The sequence below is a fragment of the Gymnogyps californianus genome, unplaced genomic scaffold (assembly GCF_018139145.2).
Source record: "Gymnogyps californianus isolate 813 unplaced genomic scaffold, ASM1813914v2 HiC_scaffold_34, whole genome shotgun sequence".
Lineage (NCBI taxonomy): Eukaryota > Metazoa > Chordata > Aves > Accipitriformes > Cathartidae > Gymnogyps > Gymnogyps californianus.
This window is the reverse complement of record NW_026114224.1, coordinates 171,497-194,129: the sequence shown is the minus strand read 5'-3', so window position 1 is coordinate 194,129 and position 22,633 is coordinate 171,497. Positions and strand designations below refer to the sequence as shown.

The 22,633-nt window shown below is 56.0% G+C and overlaps 1 protein-coding gene across 1 annotated transcript; it reads left to right on the top strand.

Moving 5' to 3' along the window:
- Positions 1–144: 144 nt before the first annotated feature.
- Positions 145–21,091, top strand: TFCP2 (transcription factor CP2). Its single transcript, XM_050914305.1, is given in 16 exon segments — positions 145–400; positions 9,231–9,331; positions 9,334–9,381; positions 10,017–10,093; positions 10,537–10,642; positions 10,861–10,967; positions 11,643–11,795; positions 14,061–14,171; positions 14,969–15,057; positions 15,571–15,619; positions 16,126–16,219; positions 16,886–16,976; positions 17,958–18,064; positions 19,366–19,508; positions 20,158–20,209; positions 20,341–21,091. Coding segments are annotated over 16 exon segments (1,488 nt in total). The 5' UTR covers positions 145–278; the 3' UTR covers positions 20,379–21,091.
- The last annotated feature ends 1,542 nt before the right edge of the window (positions 21,092–22,633 follow it).

The window sequence follows — 22,633 nt, the reverse complement described above, 5'->3', positions numbered from 1 at the left end:
TGGCCCCTTGGAAGGGGGTCTGAAGGGTTGGGGGGGGGGGGCTGTGGGTTTGGGGTTGAGTCCCCTGCAGTGGGTTTTGGGGGTCCCCAAGTTAGCCACCCCAGGAGAGGGTCCCCGGGGGGGGGGGGGGGCTCGGTGCCCCCTCGGGGAGCGAGCTTACCTCTCCGCTGAGAGGGGCGACACACCGGGGCGCCCGCCGAGGAGCCCCCCCGCTGCCCTCCTCCACGGGGGACGCGGCCCCCTCGCCCGGGGCTTGCGCCCCGTGCCTGTGGGTGAGGATGGCCTGGGCTCTGAAGCTGCCGCTGGCGGACGAGGTGATCGAGTCTGGGCTGGTGCAGGACTTCGACGCCAGCCTGTCGGGCATCGGCCAGGAGCTGGGCGCTGGGGCCTACAGCATGAGGTAGGTGGGCTGCTCCGGCCACCTTAAAGGATCCGTCCTGCAACTGGGAGAGGGGCTGGCCGCCCCGGGGGGCTTGGGGTGGGCTGAGGAGCCCCAAAATGCACCTAAAGGTGGGGGACCGAGCTGCTCGCCAGCATGTTCGGCGGTGGCCGCAGCGTCACACCGGGGGACGGTTCAGGAGGGAGCCGGGCGCTCGGCTCCGGCACCAACCCTGGGACGTGGTGGTGGCCGCTTGAAGTTGGGATGGAGTCACGGTTGCAAAGAGCCCGTTGGCCGCTCAGGGCTTTGGGGGCTCGCTGGGCGGCCGTTTCGGAGAGTGGATGCGCTCGAGGGCGGGGGGCTGTGCAGCCCCTGCGCCGCTCTTGGTCTTTGGCATCCTGGTGTCCTTAAACTGCAGCTAAATCACCCAGCGTTAGTCCCACGCTTCTCCTCCGCTGCTGGTTAGAAGAGCCCGTGGCCGGTTGCTTTGGTTTTATGCAGCGTACGGTAATCGCCCCAGGAGCAGCGCTTTGCCCTGATTAATTACCCTCCCAGGGGAACACCAGCATGTTTTTTTCAAGTCAGACTAGCTCTGTTCTGACTCTGAGCTAAACCGGGAGCAAAGGAGAGGAGCAGGACCCCCACGGGGTCAAACGCCCCCCATGCATGAGTGCAGTGATCAGGATCGGGACCTCATAGCGTCAGATGCTCAAACCGTATCGCACAAGTACGTGGTTGGTGCTCCAGAGATGGGTCCCAGCTTGCTCTGTCCTCCCGATCCCGGCTCTGGCATCCAGCCGCTCGGCCGAGCCTCCGTGCAGCGGCGAGGCCAAAGCGCTGCGTCGTGCTCGCCGTTAGAGACCCGATAACGCCTCATTTCTTGGCTGCGTGAGTTGCAACGGGGAAGCGCAGCCCGTGGGTGAGGTGTTGGACTGGACGGGGTCTGCTGAGTCGGTCTGCGAGCAGCCACGTGCTTCCCCGCCGCCATCCTTGATTAATTGGCTCCATCGTGGGCCGGTGCAGATCCAGTGCCATCTGCAAGAGGGCTGCCTTGGTGTAATTTGGGGTGAGAGCTTTATTAGTTCCAATGCAACTTCTGTTCCGCTTGTTTTCATCCTGGGCTCCCCCTCGGCTGGAAGCGAGGAGAGAGGATGAGATGGATCCCTCCCCGCAGACCCGAGGCAGGAGCTGGGCATGCAGGTGGGTGGCGAAGAAAGGTCTGGAGGTCGGGGCTGAGGTTAAGCCGTCCGGGAGGAGGATGCCACAAGAGAACGCCTTGATGCAAGACCGGGGCTTTCTGAGGGGGCCGCAATTGGAAATGATAGAAGTCAGAATTAAAAATGACCCGTCGGGTGATTGCTCACGGTAAAACAGGCTGGAAAGCAACTTCCAGCCCCTGCCCTTCTCCAGGGGAAGTGGAAGAGCAGCTCTTCTCATCCAGCCTCCGTCTCTCCTTCCTTCCAGGGACGGGGAGAGCCAGCGCCTTCCCAAAGTTATCCCTGACCACCGTTAGGATCTGTCACAGCCTTTGGGGTTTGTTTAATTGGAGCGCTTGGAAAAAAAAAAAAACCAAAGTCCCAGAGGTGTGTGAGCTCGGAGGGAGCGCGGCCGTCACCTCTCCCGGCAACAGCAGCACCAAGCGCTGTGACCGGCAGCTTTTCGGAGGAGGGATTCCTTCCTTGTTACCTTTGATGGAGAGGGAGGGGATGAGTTTCCGTTGTGTGCAGGGGAGGTCCAGCGTTGCTTTGGGGGGGAGTCATGAAGCTTCGAAGCTCCTTTTCCTCCCCTTTCCCCTTCCTTTTGGGCAAGGGGTCCCGTGCAGAAACGCTCCCCTCTCAGAGAGGGCGAGCAAAGGTGTTGTGGATCACTTTACCGTGTAGACTTGCCTCCGTTGAGCTAAAACCCATTGACCATGCATCAAAGTTTTAATTGTGCGAGGAGATCTTGCAGCTGCGAGCTTCGAAGCATTTACATCCTTTACCTACCATGACTAACCCAGCTGGGCACCGGTTTTCAGCACCGGAGGTTTGAGCGGAGGTTTCCCGAGGCCACGGCTCTGCACGTCCCCGTGCCGTGCACCAAACGGGCTGCAAAGCTTTTCCACGCCGGTATTACCGGTGCAAAAGGGCTTTGAGCTCTGTGTTGGCAGCACGGTGGCTGTGCCACTGCTCTGAGCCCGACCTGCTGCCGAGCTGCGCTCTCTGCGGGACTCACTCGGCCATCTGAAACCCGACTCTCTTTTTCGGAGACTTTTCTTGACCTAAGCTGCCCGTAAATAGAGCGTGTGCCCCCGTAGGTGAGCGCGCCGACCTTCCTGTCCTGACATCTGACATTTTCTCTCTGTGTCGCGGGAAGGGGGGAAAGGTTTCAACAGGCACCTCGGGTTTTGAGCGCGTTTGTGGCTTTTCTGTGCTTGCCCCGCGGGGGTTTTCCGCTTTCATCCCTTCTCCCTATGGAAGAGGCACGTTACTACCTTGGGAACGAGCGCTGGTAGGTGGTGGTGGATGACGAGGGTTGTCGCTCGGCTGGAAGCTTTTTCTCGTTTGAGTTGCACGGTGGTGGGATTGCGCTTTGCGTTTGTTAACGAACCTGAATTCTTGGCGTTACTGTTGTTCCCTGGAATTAGGTTTTTAGGAGAGCAGAGGTGGCTTTGGAGGCGATAATCGGGCAGTGGCCAAATACTTCCATCGCAGGCAAGGTTTTTCTGTAATTATTTTTTTCCCTCTTTTCCAGGAGATTCTCTCCCACCCGAGAACCAGAGGCCTTAAGTGAAGTGTCTTTCCCCAAAAGCATGTTAAATTGCACAGTGAAATATTGTGGGTTTTATTTTAAAGGGCGGCGTGTCCCCAGGAGTTGCAGGAACTTCTCCAGGTGCCTTTGGAGCAGGCAGGACCGTGCGTGGGTTTGTCTAAAGAAAAATCCGCTGAGGGCTGCTCGGTTTGGCCACGCTGGGCATCACGGGGACGTCGCAGGGGGCTGCGTGTGGGACGTTGGGACCTGAAGGACTCGCAGCTTCCCGGCTCTCCCCAAACAACCCACAAAATGACTGCTCTGCTCTTGAACTTGGTGGGCGATGGCCGGGTGGGAGACTAGCAGGAGGCAAAATAACAAAGTACGTGCTGTGCCGCCGTGAATCGCCTTGCAGGTCACGGCCGTGGCCGCGGCGTTTTGCTGCCGTTTGCAGGTGGCTGAGGTTGTCCTTCCCCTGGAGATGCTGCGAAGACGCCAGGCCCAGGAGCTGCCGAGCTTTCCCTTGCTGTTTTATAACCATGTTGTCTCTATAAATATTTAATTTTTTATTGCGCCCTGCAACGCGTAAAGCTGACCCTATTACCTGGGTCCTATAGCACAGACACGTAACGGTGTCTGAACGCCCGGAGGTCCCAGCCGAGGGGCTCTTAGCAAAACCCGAGGCCGTTGCGATGGCGAAGGATCGCTCCCCGCAGGCGGGGGTATCGCAGCGATGCTCTGCCGACCTGTCCATGCGTGCAGAGTCGCACCGAGAGCGGCTCTGCTTCCCTGATAGCTCCTTGCAAAAGCAAACTGTCATTTGCTTGATGTGATTATTCCTGATTAATTGGGTTGGACTCTTGTTCCAGAAATACAGGGATGTGACTACCCCAAGTTTTTTTTTCCCCCTTTTGCAGCTCGCAATAAAATGCGGGTTTCGGGTCATGGTCATGCAGGGTCTTAGCGAACACAAATCTAGAGGCTGGATGTGGGGAGGTTTTGCAGGGATGGCTCTGCCGTTCCTCTTGGCAGGCATCCGAGCGGTGTTAGCGGCCGCGTGGAGCTTCTGGAGCCCTGAAAAGCAGCTTGTGATATTACAGCGGACCGCTGTGCTGCGTAACATGGATCCAGCATCGCGTGAGAGCTCTGCGTGCACGGGAAAAGTGAGTGAAAGCCGGGATGACGGCGATGTGCTGGCTCTCCGTGCGGGGAGGTCACAGTCGAGCTTTGCCTCTTTCTCACCCTGACTGTTTTTGTGCGAGGCAAAGCAAAAGAAAGTGCAAAAACTGGGGTGTTCCGAGGCTGCAGGCCTGGGATTGAAGCATTGCCATGTCAAAGCCTACGAGGAAAACGAGCGCTCACGCGCGCAGGAGAAGTACACCCTGCGTTCCTCCGGCTGCTGGGAGAATTTGTGCAGGGCATAGCCTTTAAATTAATTTTCCCGTCTGTCTGGGCGCAGCAGGTTAGTGCTGGTCTTCCCTGTCCTTGCGCCCTGTGCTTTCTTACAGGGATTGGTAACATCCGTGCTTTGTCCTGCCTCGGCAGCCTGCTCGGGTGAGAAATCCTTCTGCGGGAGGAAACGCCGTTCCTCTGCTAATGAGACGGAGCTGCAGGGAAGTTCGTCCCCCGGGTTGTGTAATTTGCCTAATTGTGTACACGTGCCTTGATGCCGAGACCGGGGCATCCGCGCAGCTCTGTGTAACGTCTAATAAGTTGGGATTTGGGTGAGGAAGGGCTCTCCTGCTCGGGTTTGGGCAGCAGTGATAGGTGTTACTTGCACAGCGTTGGAGGAAGGGTGAATATTTAGTCTCTTGAGACCAAAGGGTTAAAGCCATGTTAGGGTGGGAGCTGGTATTTGGCCAGATAAGTCCAGTTTTTCCTTGGGAAAGGTATTTAATGTTCAACTAAAGAAAAAAAAGCTGATTTAACTCCTTCTTCCTTGCACTCCCGTGAGCCCAAAGCCTGTAACAGGAGGGGCAGGCGACCTGACTCTTCCTCAGGGCTTACTGCTTCACCACTGCCCGTCAGAGGGACCCGACTAGCTCTGTCCCCACGCCGCGTTTCACCGGGGGGTGGTGAGATGGCACCGGGTGGCCCCGGCAGCTGATCCGCAGCTCTGCCCTCGCATCCGTGCTGCTCGAGTGCGTTTGCCTGGGCTCTGCTTTTGCTCCGGGCTCTGCTCATGTGGATGGGTGGGAGGATGTTCTGGTTTATGCACTATGGAGTAATCACTCTTGGCCATTGTTATGGCTCAAAACAACTGCTGAGAGTCAGCTTCTGAAACAATTTCTATTAAATACGTGTCCATAGGCTCAGGGGTATCGCTGATGGTTTTTAAATTAACATTATTCAGCAAGTTCTTGTTGGCCATGTAGCCTTTTGAGTACGGAAAAGCATCTGTGATCGCAGGGGAGCGGAGACCACGAGTTTTTTGCATAATCGCAAAGACCTGGAGATATTCTTCTCCTGGGAAAAGTTGGTAGCACAGGGCTTGAACACCCTCGCTTTTCCCAGCCAGCGCCAAGAGCGGCGTGACAGGATCCAGAGGATGATGAGCCCAAGCCTGTGGTAGCTGGAGCAGCTCTGTGCTGCTCTGTGGCACGGCGCGTAGCTCCCGTACAACTAATCTCATATAACCTGATAGCCAGGAAGGTGCTTGGGCTGTTGCAGGTTCATGGTTTGTGGTGAAGCCATCCTCATGACTTCCCCAGGGCAGCTCCTCCTGTCGTTAAACGTAGGCTGGGCAGGATTCGCGGCAGCTTTCGGCAAGAGGCAGACCTGTAAGGTATAAAAGAGGTGCCGGCAGTTGTCTCAGAAACCTGGGTCTGGTTTCTCCCACGTCCCGTGGCGTGGGGACCTACGGTGTGGGCTGTGACGCGCAGCATCTTCTGACCTCCGTGGGCATCCCAAGCACTCGGTGCGGGTCAGGGCTGGCCGGCTGTGCGGTGCCCAGCTGTCGTGGTTTAGGCCCAACCGGCAACAAAGCACCACGCAGCCGCTCGCTCAGGCCTCCCGCCCGGGAGGATGGGGAGGAGAAAATACAATGAAAGGTTTGTGGGTCGAGACAAGGACGGGGAGGGATCACTCACCACTTATGGTCACAGGCAAAACAGACTCGATTTTGGGGAAAAATAAATCAATTTGTTACCAATTAAATCAGAGTAGGATGGTGAGAAATAGAACCATATCTTTAAAACACACTTTCCCCCTGCCCCTCCTTTCTTCCTGGGCTCAGCTTTGCTCCCAATACCTCTACCTCCTCCCCCCCAGTGGTGCAGGGGGATGGGAATGGGGGTTGCAGTCAGTTCATCACACGCTGTCTCTGCCGCTCCTTCCTCCTCAGGGGGAGGACTCCTCACGCTCTTCCCCTGCTCCAGCGTGGGGTCCCTCCCGCGGGGGTCAGCCCCCCATGAGCTTCTCCAAATCAAGTCCTTTCCACGGGCTGCAGTCCTTCACAAACTGCTCCAGCGTGGGCTCTCCCACGGAGTCACGGCCTTCTCCGGGCCCAGCCCCCTGCTCCGGCGTGGGCTCCTCCAGGGGCTGCAGGGGAATCTCTGCTCCGCCATTCACCTCCATGGGCTGCAGGGGGACAGCCTGCCCTCTCACCACGGGCTGCAGGGGAACCTCTGCTCCCCCGCTCCTCCTCCTTCTCCTTCCTCACTGACCTCGGGGTCTGCAGGGCTGTTTCTCTCACACCCCACTCCTCTCCTCACCGGAGCTCCTCATCTTCTTCTTCTCCCATCTTCTTCTTCTCCCATCTTCTTCTTCTCCCATCTTCTTCTTCTCCCATCTTCTTCTTCTCCCATCTTCTTCTTCTCCCATCTTCTTCTTCTCCCATCTTCTTCTTTCTTTTTTTTTTTTTTTTTTTTTTTTTTTTTTTTCTCCATCTTCTTCTTCTCCCATCTTCTTCTTCTCCCATCTTCTTCTTCTCCCATCTTCTTCTTCTCCCATCTTCTTCTTCTCCCATCTTCTTCTTCTCCCATCTTCTTCTTCTCCCATCTTCTTCTTCTCCCATCTTCTTCTTTCTTCTTCTTCTCCCATCTTCTTCTTCTCCCATCTTCTTCTTCTCCCATCTTCTTCTTCTCCCATCTTCTTTCTTCTTCTCCCATCTTCTTCTTCTCCCATCTTCTTCTTCTCCCATCTTCTTCTTCTCCCATCTTCTTCTTCTCCCATCTTCTTCTTCTCCCATCTTCTTCTTCTCCCATCTTCTTCTTCTCCCATCTTCTTCTTCTCCCATCTTCTTCTTCTCCCATCTTCTTCTTCTCCCATCTTCTTCTTCTCCCATCTTCTTCTTCTCCCATCTTCTTCTTCTCCCATCTTCTTCTTCTCCCATCTTCTTCTTCTCCCATCTTCTTCTTCTCCCATCTTCTTCTTCTCCCATCTTCTTCTTCTCCCATCTTCTTCTTCTCCCATCTTCTTCTTCTCCCATCTTCTTCTTCTTCTTCTCTCCCATCTTCTTCTTCTCCCATCTTCTTCTTCTCCCATCTTCTTCTTCTCCCATCTTCTTCTTCTCCCATCTTCTTCTTCTCCCATCTTCTTCTTCTCCCATCTTCTTCTTCTCCATCTTCTTCTTCTCCCATCTTCTTCTTCTCCCATCTTCTTCTTCTCCCATCTTCTTCTTCTCCCATCTTTCTTCTTCTCCCATCTTCTTCTTCTCCCATCTTCTTCTTCTCCCATCTTCTTCTTCTCCCATCTTCTTCTTCTCCCATCTTCTTCTTCTCCCATCTTCTTCTTCTCCCATCTTCTTCTTCTCCCATCTTCTTCTTCTCCCATCTTCTTCTTCTCCCATCTTCTTCTTCTCCCATCTTCTTCTTCTCCCATCTTCTTCTTCTCCCATCTTCTTCTTCTCCCATCTTCTTCTTCTCCCATCTTCTTCTTCTCCCATCTTCTTCTTCTCCCATCTTCTTCTTTCTCTTTTTTTTTTTTTTTTTTTTTTTTTTTTCTTTCTTCTTTTCCCATCTTCTTCTTCTCCCATCTTCTTCTTCTCCCATCTTCTTCTTCTCCCATCTTCTTCTTCTCCCATCTTCTTCTTCTCCCATCTTCTTCTTCTCCCATCTTCTTCTTCTCCCATCTTCTTCTTCTCCCATCTTCTTCTTCTTTTTTTCCCATCTTCTTCTTCTCCCATCTTCTTCTTCTCCCATCTTCTTCTTCTCCCATCTTCTTCTTTCTCCCATCTTCTTTTTCCTTTCTTCTTCTCCATCTTCTTCTTCTCCCATCTTCTTCTTCTCCATCTTCTTCTTCTCCCATCTTCTTCTTCTCCCATCTTCTTCTTCCTCTCCTCCTCTTGTTTTACTGTAGCTCTTCTCCTTCTCCTTCCTCTACCTCTCCTCCTTCTTCCTCCTCCATCTTACCCCCTCAGCACTCTTTTTCCCCTTAAATAGGCGATCCCAGAGGTGCTACCGCTGTCGCTGATTGGCTCAGCCTCAGCCAGAGGCGGGTCCGGGTGGGAGCCGGGGAAGCTTCTAGCGGCTTCTGACAGGAGCCATGGCCGTAGCCCCTGCCCCGCCACACAAACCCGGGCTTTGATAAGCACAGAGGGAGGCGATGGCAAAAAAAACTGGCCACCTTGACCTGAGCAAGCCTTCGAAATTCCTGCCAAGCCTCTGCGGGAGGGTGAACGAGCTCCTGGCCGCTCCGCTTGGAGCAGGGGAAAGGGCTGGGGGCCGGTTTGCTGGCGGAGGTGAGCGGGCTGGTACCACGAGGAAGAGGACGGGCTTTTATCAGTGCGACACAGATGTCATTCTGCATGCGTCTGTCTGTGCAGCAGCTCTGCGCTGATGCACGAGTGGCGCAGGAGTCGCGCTGCCGGAGGAGCTGGGCTTCAGTCTGAAACGCAAACTCTGCTGTCTCTTAGCTTTGAAGCAAGAGATGTGTGGCTTTTGGGTGGAGAGGGAGGCTAACTTGAAAAAAGCTGTAGCAAGAGCAGGTGTCAGGTCCTCTTCTCAGACTACGCGGTCTGCTTTAATGCTCCTTTGCAGCTCTGCAGAGAGAGGTGAGGGTACGTGGGGGTTTTTAACTAAAAAAAAGCTCGAAGCTCTTCCTAGGGGGAGGAACTAAATACCAAACGCATCATCTCTGTGTAGCCAGAGCTGAAATGAATGTCTGACAAATCTCTTTGCAGCGACGTCCTTGCCCTGCCCATCTTCAAGCAGGAAGAATCAAGTTTGCCTCCTGAAAACGAGAACAAAATTCTGCCCTTCCAGTACGTGCTGTGTGCCGCCACTTCCCCGCCGTCAAGCTCCACGACGAAACACTCACCTATCTCAACCAAGGTGAGAGAAGCCCCGTGCCCTCCGCAGGCTGCGTGCGCCTCCTGTAAACCCTCTAAAAAATAAAGTTCTGCCTTTGGAAATTTCCCCCTGGGAATGGAAAACGCCTCGGTAGTAAACCCCAGATTGCTCCTGTTTGGAAGTGCCACCTCCTTCGCCTTGCTGCCTGCCCTCCGCTTACGGTGGTGAATTGCCTGTAGGATTTAACCTAATTAAAATCTGCGCGGTGTGAGGTGGTTAACTGGAGTATCCGTGCTGGGGTGCTCTGCAGCGGGTGTGTTTTACAGGTTCAAGCTGTACCCGCTGCTTTCAAGGAGAACTGGAAGATCAGGGTTGGCAACCAAAGCCAGATGCAGCTTGTGTAATCGATTTCTTCCCTGGTCTTGGTCTTGGGTTAATGAGGGTAATTCCTGGAAAGTACTGCTGCAGGAAGGGGGAGGATTATCTGGTCCTGGAGAGGGGCGTTAGAGCTGTGGCTCTAATGGCTCCTGCTCGTATGACCCCCCACTAAAACATGGCAAGAAGATCAAGTGGCATGCGTAGTGTGGCAGAAAAAGATGTCAGAATGCCAGAGGAGGGGCAGCAGCGAAGGTCCGTCCCCGACTAACCGCGAGGTGCCCTTGTCTTCTTTCCCTCAGGGCAGTCCTATGAAATCCGGATGCTGGACAACAGGAAAATCGGGGAGCTGCCCGAGATAAATGGGAAACTGGTAAAGGTAAGCGGAGAGCACAGGTACGGGTGTCCAGCTGGGGCCATCTCCTGCCGTAGGGAGCAGCGAGCGAGGTCTTGTCCTGCGTTCCTGCAGCGGCCTCCGTGACGGCGTGTGTGGGATAGGTCTGGCTTGGTTGGGGGTTTATTTTCCCTTTCTCCTTCTCCCACCTTGTTGAGACCAGCCTGGCTGGTGGTGTCCAGCCAGTCTCGTGGGGCCTGGGCTCAAGCCAAGAGGCGATTGCCAATCGCTTCGTGTTCAGGACGGATAAGCTGCGGCCTTCATGCTTCTGTCCCAAGGGTCCTTCTGGGCTTTCTTTTCTTGCTTCGGCTTCTCCGTGAAGCCTTCAGGCCCCTCTGCTCCCCTCTGTGCCCGGAAAATGCCTCGCAGCTTGAAGACTGTCCGGTTTCCTGGGGCAGCTCCAGGCGCTGACTGTTTCTCCCCTCCAGAGCATTTTCCGGGTGGTGTTTCACGACCGGCGGCTGCAGTACACGGAGCATCAGCAGCTGGAGGGCTGGCGGTGGAACAGGCCTGGGGACAGGATACTGGACATAGGTGAGTCCCCGTGGCAGCACCTTGGCTGGGGCTGGAGGAGATACGGGTGCCTGAAGTGCCTCCAGCCAGGCTCCCGGTCCCTTGACTTCAAGGGACAAAGTGCTGTCACGATTCCGCACTTTGAGAGGCACGGTTGGTTCTTCCGTATGTTCCCCGTGAATCTCTTCCTTCTCCTTCTCCTACAAACCGCAGCTGCTTCTCCGTCTGTGCCCCTACAGATATCCCAATGTCCGTGGGCATCATTGACCCTAGAGCAAACCCAACCCAGCTCAATACAGTGGAGTTTCTGTGGGATCCTTCAAAGAGGACTTCTGTGTTTATCCAGGTAAAACAGGAGAAGCGGGAAAGCTCCTGTTGCGGGGCTCTAGGGGAAAAAATAAGTTTCCCAAGGGGGAGGAAGGTGCTTTTTTTTAACTTGGAGCACTGAAATAGCAGCCAGATGCTACAGTGGTAGAAGAATGTCAGCTAAAATACACCCTACCTCCTGCCTCAAGCGATGCGAGAGAGCAGCAGCTCATGCGTTAGCAAGGCACAGGCACGGTTGACCACCAATAAGTTGTTTTACACGTTTTTGTGGTGGTTTAGGTCCCGCTGGTTTCGCGATTTGGGTCTCCGTCTTGCTTAGACGCTTTTGCGCATCTCGCCAGCTGCCTAAAATACCTCTTGGAAGTCTGGCCCTCCCGCCTAGAATGACAGGCTGCAGCGTGGGGAGGCTGGTGCAGCCGAACTCTCTGCCCTGCTGATCCGGGGCTGGCTTGTAACATTAAGAGGTTGCAAAACTCGTTGAAAGAATGTGGCTCCACCTCTGCTGTGGCATCCCCTTAACTCCTTAATGCTGGGGGTACTCGGTGTGGCCCCATCCCGGCTCTGTATTCCGCCCTTCTCGCCGGGCCGCCCTTTCCGTGAGCGCTCTCCTGGCTCCCACGAGGGGAAGGGGAAGTTTGCGGTCAGTCGGACACGGCAGAATTACTAACCGCAGGATGCCTTGCCTTCCCCCCAGGTTCACTGTATCAGCACGGAGTTCACCATGCGGAAGCATGGAGGAGAGAAGGGGGTACCCTTTCGGGTCCAGATAGACACGTTCAAGGAGAACGAGAACGGGGAGTACACGGAGCACCTGCACTCTGCCAGCTGCCAGATCAAAGTCTTCAAGGTACCTGGCCCGTTGGTGGCCGTTCCCCGCTAGGAAACAAACTGGGAGTCAGTCCCAATCCACGCTGCAGCCCCAGCGAACGTCACGGGCGCAGGACCGTGGCCGAGCTTGCCTGCGAAAGGGCCTCTCGGTCCTTCTGGTCTTGCGTTGCCGCTCTCTCCCTGGTTCCTCTGTCGATCGAGTCTGGATGCCATTGAGGCTACAAAACCAGTAAGCCAAGAACAACTTACAGGGAGAGCATGGGTTGTGTTGCCTCTGTCTGAAACCTCCCACGTTTAGTCTTGAGCCTTATCAGCTTGGGAGATCCTCCCAGGAGCTTTGGTGTCTGTCTAAACTCCTCGCTTTCTTATTACCTGTTGCTGATGGTCTGTCTGCATCTGATGGTCCGTCTGCATCTGGCCTCTCCAGCAGCGCAGGCGCCTGCTCCCTGTTGCAAATCATTTGCAGAAACCCAAAGCCGTGACCTGGCGGTGGCGGTCGCAGCAGCGCGGTGCCGTGGGTGGCTGAGAAGGGTCGTTGGTGCGGCAGCACCCAGGTGTCGTGGCGCGGGGGCGGCTGTGCCCACGCTGTCTGGTACACTGAGGTTGTCTTCGTTACCCCGTCCTCCCTGTAACGCCCCGCAAAATCTTGTCCGTGGCTCCTCTCTTTTTCTGCCTTTAGGGCCGCTTGGCATGCAGCGGGGTCGGTTGCCTGGCTGGGCGCCTGTGCTGCTTTGCAGTTCTGCCGTGAAGTTGCTGTGGGATATCGGGCAGCGTGCCCTGCTGCTGTTGACTTGGCATCTTTCCCCTTCTCTCCCTTCTCTTTTGCCTGTTTGGATTATAACATTTCGAAGGCGGGGGTGTGATTTGTTAGGGCTTGTTTGAGCTCTGGCTGGTATCTCGATGCAAATAGCCTAAGCGGATGGCTGCGGAGTCGGGAGTTAAGGGATAAGGCTGGTCACAGACAAGAACCCGGAGGATAGTGAGATCACGAGGCATCTGGCGCTGCATTTCTACTGAGCTTCAGCTCTTTGTGCCAGGGGATGGGGTTTGGGGGTTTTTTTTTGACTCTGATGACCTTGAACCAGGAAAACCCCAAGCAGGGAAGCTGTGGCGTCGGGGCATGGTCTCCCTGCAGAGGATGGTCGCCGATGGTCCCGGCCTTATCTCCTGCTCGTTTGATGCAGCCGGTCTCCTGGGGTCAGGGCTGCTGTTCGGTGCTTTCGAGCATTTCGGTGCTTTCAAAATAGCTGCTGAGGGCCCCTTACCCACGCTCGTCGGTGTCTGGAGCACAGATCCTTTCTAGCCGCCAGAAGCAGCAGCAGTGACCGTGGAAAGATAAGAGCAACCATTAGATTTTCATGGCAGAAACTGGCTAATCAAGCCCCAGCTCAGCAGCACCTCCTCGCCCAGCTCAGAGCGTGCTGGTAGCTTGTTCGGGTCTCAGCTTTGCTGTCCAGAGGAGAAGAGATTTGGAGCTTGGGGGAGCGGGAGGGCTGCGGTACCCGGCTGTATTTGCACTCCTAAAGCTTCCCCGCCGGTGCCGTGGATGCGCTCATCCGCTCAGGAGGCATCCGCATGTTGGCAGGCAGCTGCGTTGGTCCACTGAGGCCAAATTCCTTCCGCTCGCGAGTGCAGGCAGAGACCATGCACCGCCAAGTTTTAAGGGCATTTCTTTAGGGTTCTGCCGAGGGGAGCACTGGGATAGCTTCGGTGGTTATAACGGCGCTCTCTTACTTGCTGCTTTCCCTAGGGCTTTGAGCATTTGATAAAGGCAGCAAGTAAAATCATCTTAATCTTGTGTATGAGAGAGTACACGGTTTTTCAAGGTCGTGGCAAAGGCAAGGACATAATTGAGCTCTCTTGTGTTCCGGTGCAGTTTGTGCCACTGAAATGCCGCCTCTCAAAGTGGTTGATGAAGGTGCGGAAGACGCAGCTCCGATCTGTGACACCAGAAACTGGCCTTTGTCCCCTCAGAGCCAACGTCTGCTGTCGGGAGAAGTTTCTTTCGAAAAATGTTTCACCTCCTTGTTCAGATGTTCTGGGCCCCATTTTAGGGGCGTGGGTAGATCAGGATATTGGGGTTGTCACAGAAGTGATGCTGTCGCCATAGCTAATTCTCGGTGCAGATAGTCCCAGCCCTCTTCCCTTTCCCTCTGTAAAGCAACAAGTGGGTGAGGAGAAGGACGGGTCACCTTTTCTGGTTCTTGCATTTCTTGCACATCTATCCAAACGTCTGCTGTCGCCCTTCCACGCTGCTGTTCTAACAGGACGTTCTCCTTTCCAGCCCAAAGGAGCTGATCGGAAGCAGAAGACGGACAGGGAAAAGATGGAGAAGCGAACACCTCACGAGAAAGAGAAATACCAGCCTTCCTACGAAACTACGATACTCACAGAGGTGGGGTGCTCTTTCACGCAGCGGCTGGCATCGTTGTTTTAATGAAACCTGGCTTACCTCGCTCGCAGGTGGCAAGGAACTGGCTGTTCTGCTGTGAAGCGTTCGGCCAAGCTGTTAACAGCTGCAAGACAAAAGCAAGAGAAATTTTGTAGGCAGAGGAGATGTTTCTTACTAGACCTGAAAAAGGGCTCTTGTGCCTGGAAACGTGACGGGTTTTTTCCCCACTGTAAGAGATCATCTAATAAAAGATCTTACCTCTCCCTGCAGCTTTGTTTTGCCCGTGTGGCAACTGGCCGCCGAGGCTGTGAGCTGGCAGAAAACCCCGTTGTTTCCTCCCTGTGCTAGTGGAAAGTGCCGGTCTATTAAAATGCAATCGTTTGAGGGGTCGGTGCTGAACAGCCCGGGGGAGGGAGCCCCCGTCCTGCCCTGGGTGAATTCGGGGACGCTCGTCAGTGCCCGATGTGGGCTCGATCCGCTGCGTGGCTTGCTGCAGAGGCGCCCGGGCTGGCGGGCGCCGTGTGTGTCAGCCCAGTGCCAGAGCGATGGTTGAGATCGCAGATCTCACTGCATTTGAATTTTGTGACTTTTGGCGTTTTGAGATGAAGAATGACTGAACGTGAGCTTTGTGACCATCTGCAGTGAATTGGCATGGCTTCGTTTAATCCCCTACTTTATTCTTTAATTCTGTTTCATAGTCGGTTGTCGGTCAGCAAATAGCTGTTAACCTGTGCTGACCGGAGCAGGTACGCGCACTTGTTCAAAGCAATCCTGTGACTCTTCTGGGTTTTCCTTTCTAGTGTTCTCCCTGGCCAGAGATAACGTACGTCAATAACGCGCCATCCCCTGGCTTCAACAGTTCCCACAGCAGTTTTTCCATTGGCGAAGGGTGAGTCCGGAGAAGAGGCTGGCTGGCTATCGATTTCTGCCTTGCACGAGAGATTGATGTGTCTGAGCTGGCAGTGACGGCTAGCGAAAGGAAGGGCCTGGTTCCAAGGTGCACAGCGGGGTGGAAGCAGCCTAAGAGGCCGTGGCGGTGGGGGGAAAATCAAATTAAAGCCCTTGAAGCTGAGCGCTGTTACCTCTCCTGGCTGCAGCAAAGCTCGGCTCTCGCACGAGAAGCCTGCGTGCGTTTGAGCAGCAGTTCAGCTTCCAGCCTGCTTCGCTCTGCCTTTCCCCATCGCGTTAGTACTCCAACGTAAGCCGTTCGTTCTTGCGAAGCATCGCACCGCAACGATGACGGCGTTGCCGCAGCCACGTAGCTGTCTGTCCCTGTGTTTCGGCGGGCTTGGTTATGGGACTTGGAGGGGGGTGGTTGCTGCCTGCCGGGATGCCGTGCCGGAAGGGGAAGAGCGGCGCTAACCTCGTCTTCTGCTCTGTCTGGCTCTCTTCCCCAACCTAGCAATGGCTCTCCAAACCATCAGCCCGAGCCACCCCCTCCGATCGCAGATGTAAGTCACACCTCAGAGCTTATGCTTGTGGTAAGGATGGTGCACAGGTCAGAAAACGGGATTTGGGGACGGAGCGGGGGCGGGTTTGTGGGTGGCTGCCGTTTGCTGGGGAAGAGCCTGCTCTAGTGTAACGTCTTTGGGGAGTTATAACTTCTTTTTGACTCCTAGTTGGAGAAGGAGGTGATGGAGTGAAAAATGCCCGGTACAGCCTCGTGGGGCTGACAGCAAGCTTTCTGTAGCTCGCTCTGACCTTTACTTATTGCCTTGATCTTCGCTGTGCTTTGCCCTTTGCTTCCTTCCTCTTTCTCTGTCCCTCTGAAGCCTTTTAAATCAAAACCCGTTCAGGCTGCAGCCTTTATTGGGCGTGTGCTGTGAGCCTGGCTCACTAGGGTCTCGATTTAAGACTGCGATTATAAACGCTGACTGAGCTGACCTGTGCTCGTTCCTCAGTGGAAGGGCTTCCACGTCCCCTCTGAGGCTGTGACCCTTCTTTTCCTACATTGCAGAACCTCTTGCCCACCAGCACACCCCAGGAGGCCCAGCAGTGGCTGCACCGAAACCGCTTCTCCACTTTTTCTCGGCTTTTCAGAAACTTCTCAGGTAGGTTACGACATCCCCTCCGTGTCTGCCCCTTCTCTGTGCCAAGTCCCTCTGCCTCCTCTTGCTCCGGAGGCCATCTTCCTGTTACCGTTGCGAATATAAATGTTTTGTTGGTTTTTTTTTTTTTAAACCTCGTATTTTTTGTAACGCAATAAAATGTGGCTGCCCTGAAAGCTGTGTTCTTCATTTCTCACCTCGCTCTCAACTGGCACAACAGTGGGGACTGGGGTTGTTTCTCTTCCAAGAGCTCGCAGCACCCTCCGATCTTAAAACAAGCCCAGAAATGCTGATCTGGGGGAAAGCGCTGTGTATAAAGAAATGCTTCGCGTTTATTTTCCTCTCCTTCCCTGGTGATACGGCCTCCGTTATCCAGGGTCGCCGAGGCGCTGGATAGCCGGCCGTAAACGATAATGCGGGGACACAGGGTTGTACCGAAACGCGCTCTTGCAAAACCAGTCTGGAAAAAAAATCTTGCGAGCGTCCTTCTGGGGGAAGCAGGGGAAGGTTGTTAGCAGGAGGCAGCCGCAATTTGGGAGCGGGGTGAGCTCTGCGAGCGGGAGGAGGGGGAGCCGGCACAGCTGTGGTGCCCAGAGTCCCACCCCACCCCAATCCCGGACACTTTGGGCTGGATTGTGTGACTTTCCTTTTGATTTTTTTAAACTGTAGGCGCAGACTTACTGAAGCTGACCAGAGAAGATGTTATCCAGATCTGCGGCCCTGCGGATGGCATCAGGCTCTTCAACGCGTTAAAAGGACGGTATGTTGTTTGCTTAAAAGCTGATTGTGGATGGTAGATAAATTGTATTTGTTTTAGCCTGTTTGCTTGGCTCCTGCTATTAGAGAGAACAGAGTTTCATTAACCTTCCCGACCCTTTTTCAGTCAAATTTGATAACTTAGCCAGCAGGGTAACCGCTCCAGAGACAATTCAGGGAAGAAAATCCACGGGGGAGAGAAGCGTTAGAAATTATCGTACTCTTTGAGCGTCAGAGAATCCAGCCACAAGCCAGAAAGTCCTGCCGATGCAGTACTTGTTTCCTCCGTCCTCTGAACCACCTCTCAGTGGAATTCCCTTCCCAGAAAGGGAATATCCCTTTGCACCTTTCCCTGAAGAAGCGGGGACTGGTGTTTAACTCTGACCTCCCGTCTGAGCTGGAGCATTTCGGAAGGCGCCGCTGCAGCCGGGCGGAGAGGCGCGGGGTGGGCTGTGTCCCGGAGGGAAGCTCGGGGGAGGCATTGGCGCGGGTCTCTGATACGGGGCGGCAGCAAGAGCTGCGCGGGGGGGGAGCGTTCCGGGGGTTTAACGTACTGCCTCCGACGGCTCGGGAGGTAGCGGGGAAACGTGGTCGCGCTGTGCTGGGGAGAAGGGCACGAAGGACGGGAGACGCTGCCGGCTTTTGCGCTGCCAAGCGAGGCTCCGAAGGAGAAGCGGCGTGTGCGTTACCAGCAGAGCCCGGTCTGAACCGTGGCTGCTCTGTCCTCGGGAGTGAACCAGCCGATGTAGCTGCTCAGTAGCCAGCTGGCACCATGTCCCCGTGCCGACTTCGTCCCTTTCTCGCAAAAACCTTTGCTGTATCAGCAAGGTGGGGACGACCACAATGGTTTTGCTTCGAGATGAGTTCGTCGATCTCTTCTCTTCCTTCTGAGGATACTGGGGAGGGAAGGGAGCTGGCAAAGTGTGGGGAACTAGAGGTGTCCTTGAGCAAATGCGATGGCGTTCACTCCCTGCTCTGCCCGTAGGATGGTGCGGCCCAGACTGACCATCTACGTGTGTCAGGAGTCCCAGCAGCTGAGGGACCTCCAGCAGAAACACGAGGATGGCGACACAGTAACCAGTACTTTTTTTGGTAAGGGCTTCGAAGCCTGGCTGGCGGCGCCTGGGCTTGGGTTGCTGCCGACAGGGCGAGGGGGGGAAATAACAGCCGGGGGGTTCAGCAAAGAGAAACATGGTGGGGGCTGCTTCCAGCCCCGCCGCTGCCGCCCACGGGCGCTCAGCACCAGTTGCCTCCCATCCCCTCGTCCCCACCCTGCTGCCCTGGGGGGTTTGGGGCTGGCGAAAGGCCCCTCTCGCAGCCAGGGCTGCTTGCCTTACCAGAGCCCGCTGAGCCCGCGCAGCAGCTCAAAGAGGGTCTGCGCCTTTTCTTTTCGGCTGCCGCGCCTTGTGTTGGCTGCTGTCATCCTTGTCTCTTCGCTGCAAGGAGGCGGCGAGCTCTCCTGCGACCTAATGCAGGCTCTGTACGCAAACCGAGGGCTTGCGCACGCTCTCCTTTGGCAAGGGTGCCAAAAGATCGCGGCGAACCCTTTTCGCTTGCCCTGGTCCTGCCCAGCTGATTTTTCTCCTTGCCCACCAACTGGGTGGCTGCAGAATCTGACTGTCGGCATGTTGCCTGCTCTGAGCCGACAAATGATAGCTCCTGCGAGAATCCGGCATTGCCCAGACAACAATGAGTGACCTACATTTGCGGAGCAGCCAGGCGCCAGTTTATCCACCTCCGTGATTGGAGCGGCAAGCGCAAAAGCAAACGGCTCGTCCTTTCCTTGCCCTGCTCCAATTCGGATCCTCTCGCTTCCCCCCAGGACCTGCCTCGTGGGAGTGGGGGAACAGGGGGGGCTCTGGGGAGGTGCTAGGGCAGCGTTTCCGTCCTGCTGGGCTTGAAAACCGCCAGGAATGGTACAAAATGCTCCTCGGCTGATGCTAGTCGAAATAGAAGCTTTTTGGGGCAAGGACTTGCATAAATACGGAGCGAGCGTTGCAGGACACTGACGACAGCCAGGTTACTGCGGAGCTGATGCTTACGGAGCTCGGGGCACGCTGCAGCCGGGTAGCAAGAGCAGACACCAGAGACACGCTGCAGTCGCGCGTAGATTTAGCAGCTTGGGCTTGGAGAGATGATAGCTGCGTGAGTCGGGCGCAGCAGAGCCGGCCTTTCACCTGCTGAAAAGCAGCGCCCGCTAGAAGGGCTGTGCACGAGCCCTTCCCAACGGGGCTGCGACGTTCCCGGGCAGGGAGCAGCCTGTTTGCGGCGCTCCTCTAAGCATCCGCTCCCTGGGCTAGCAGGCGTGGCACTAGCTGAGGCGTCTCGGCGTCCGCAGCGTAGACGTCGACGCCGCGCTTGGCGTCTAGCTGTAATCGTTCTTCTCCTCGCAGTGTACCACGCTATTTATCTGGAGGAACTGACGGCAGTGGAACTGACGGAAAAGCTGGCCCAGCTCTTCAGCATCTCTTCCCAACAGATCAGCCAGATATACAAGCAAGGTCCGACGGGGATACACGTGCTGATCAGTGACGAGGTAACGGCCTCTGGGTGCTCCTGATTTTCGACCTCTTGCGCTTGGGTTGCTTGAGCTGCTTCGTGTCTGGTTGTGCTCTGAGGTTGCGCAGGACCCCGGGGAACAGGTCCCCCGGGCAGGCCTTCAGGAAGGGCCCTGCTCAGCCGCCTCCGGCTTCCCGAGGGTCGGAGTTAATCGTTGAAGGCCGTAGAGCTTGGGGACGCTGCTCTGCTGCCGGGGGCACCTCGCTTAAACCCGTGAGATTACCAGGCCTGAAGAGCTCTCCCTGAGGTAGCCCAGGCTGCGCGCACGCCCTCCTTCGCGCTCGGGTTTCTTCTAGCTTTGCTATAAAAACAGGGAGGGGAATTGCTGTGGGAGGACTTTGCTTTCAGACCTGCATCCCAGAATCCGGTGCTTTCTCTCTCGGCTTGCTGGCTCGGACCTTGAGTTCCAGAGAGCTGGAGGAAGGAATAAATCCTAACGGCCGGTGCCTTTCCTCCCTCCCAGAGCACTGAGCTCCTGCCTGAGCAGCTTTCTAGCCCTTTCGGCACTCTAAATCTGTGCCCGTCGCTGAATGGCAGAACACAAAGCCTTCGCTTCGGGCTGTGCAGCGCTCCTGCTGCGGTTAAATACGGCCTCAGACTGAGCTGGCTTTCCTGGCTTCTTTCAGATGATACAGAACTTCCAAGACGAATCCTGTTTCGTTCTGGACACCATGAAAGGTGCGTAAATGCCCGGGCTCCGTCTCGTATTTCCCTTCCGTACTTCTTGGCGAGCTCTTGTGTCAGATCCGCTCAACCCAGCGGATTCCCTTGCTGTTGCAGGTCGCTCACGAGCTTTGCTTCTTTTGCAGCTGAAACCAATGATAGCTACCACATCATCTTAAAATAGGAGGGGCCGGGATGAGGAGCACCCGCCGACCTCTCGTCGCGCATGAAGACCCTTCACTTCCAGCACAAGGACACGAGCAGAGATCTGGAAACTCCTGGGCACCCTCTGGAAAGACGCCGAGCCGTTGGTTACTCGGCTGTCTCTCTTGCAGGGAACCTCCTTGCTCCGACGGCATCTCAACGGCCGTTGATGGTAACGTGCCGCTTAATTGCTGGAGCTCCCGGGCTTGAAGTTACCAGGTCGCGCTCTCGTGTAGCTCTTGGTAGAAATTTCCCATTGGGACCTCAGACCTGCGCGAGGGCTTTTTCCTCTGGCAGGCGCGCTCTGCTTGTCTGAGAGGCATCACTCCCGTGACGCTCGCAGACTGGCAAGAGAACGTGAATTAAACTGGCCCAACAAAGCCAACTGGCCCTCGGGCACGTGCTGAGCTGAGCAGGTCTCAAAAACGCTGTGTACTGTGCTGATGGAGTGGAAGGCTAGGGCTGCGAGGGAGTTTCTTACACGATTTTGTTAAGCTTTCGTTTAATATTACAATGCATCTGTTATCTGTTAGATAAAGGTGGTGACTTCGTTTTTCTCCTCTCCCCCCACCCCAAAAACGGTGTTGGCTGGCTGTGCGCGCGGCTGCCGTCGTGGTGCCGTCCTTCCCTTGCGAGCGTGAGGTCGTCAGGAGCTTTCTATACAGGTTTAGTTGTATAAAGCTGGAGCGAAACGTGGAGCGAAGCTGCGTTGGATAAAGAAAGAGCTGACTGGCTTGGTCTGTGGGATCCTTTTCTGCGTGTTTTAGGCAGAAAAGACGACTTAGCGATCTCCGCTGAAAATTTGGAGCCATGTCTGCCCGCTGCCTCGTTTTCGGCCCCTGCGTCCCCCTGCCGCGTCCCCCTGCCCAGCCTCCGTAGCTGCCCCGGCGCTGGTGCCGCCCTGCGCGCGCTCAGGAGGCGGCGGACAGCAAGTTCAGAGAATTATTGAAAGCCCTTGGACTCGGCGGGGACAAAAGTGCCTCTGTGCAGATTTCCAGGACAGCAGTGAAATCTCCGGAGTGAAGGATCACCCTCCCGTGCGGGTGATGGATCCCATTCCCCCCGTCCGTAAGATCCCCCAGTAGAGACTGAGACGCCCGGGGTAACGCCTGCCTGGAACCATCGGCACTACCCGAGGGCCTTTTGAGCCAAAAAATAGGGGAAAAAATACAACATAAAGCGGGGCTCGTGTTTTTAAATAAGGCTGCGACGCGACCCAGCCCCGGGCGGGTGCGGTGGGCCCTGGTTCAGGCTGGGGCGGCCCCGTGGGGCGAGCGAAGGCGCTGGGGGACGCGACGGCCGTGTCCCTGCTGCTACAACACCGGCTGCTCTTCTGTGTTGGGAAGCCATAAAAGATTCCGCTCCCATCTTCCTCGGCCGGCTGTCGTCTTCTTGGAGGTGCCATCAAAATACCTAACACAAATCGGAGCTGGTTCGGTCCTGGCCAAACCTTCCCATCCTTCGCTTGCGCTCGCCGAGCTCCTGCGGCCGCTCCTTGTGACTCCGTCCTGGTGCGGAGGGCCCCGTAGCGGCCCCGTCTCCTTTCTCTGCCGCGCCTGGTGCTGCTCGGTGCGCGCACGTGCGCTCGCTCTGGTGCCGGAGGCAGGACGTAGGTCAGCGGCTCCCCGAAACCGTTGTTCAGGACCGCGGTGGCTTCCCCTCGCCCCCAAAATTGCCTCCCAGCCGCTGCCAGGGCTGGGTAGCATCGGGATTGGCGAGGAACCGGAGGATCCAGAGGTTAATCCTGGGAACGGTCGTAGCCGAGCGCTGGCAGGGGTATCCAGGATCCTCTCCGCCTGGGCTTGTTTGCCCGGCGCTGCATGAACTCGGGGGCCAAAGGCGCTGGCTGGTAATCCCAGCAGGGAGGAGGAGGCCGCTCGGTCTCCTCGCCTGGCTTCCAGACGGCTCGCTTCTCTAAGCCGGGCCCGGCGGTGCGAGCGTGCCCCACGCCGCTGCCGGTCCTGCCCTCCGCCGCCAAAGCCGCCTACAGCCGTCGGGGGTAAAGACGCCAAGAAAAGTCGTTAGGAAATGGAATAATTTTGCTCGCTTCTCCCCACGAACGCTGGGGAGCGGCCGGAGCGCGGGCTCCGCGGGCGGAGGGGCTCGTGTTCGGCCGCTCGCCTTCGGTACGTGTTTTGGTACCTCCGGTGATTAAGACGACATGGATTTTCATCCCGTTTTTTCTGTTGGTATGCCAGAAGTGCGATGGACCTGTACGGTAGTGACGCGGGCTCG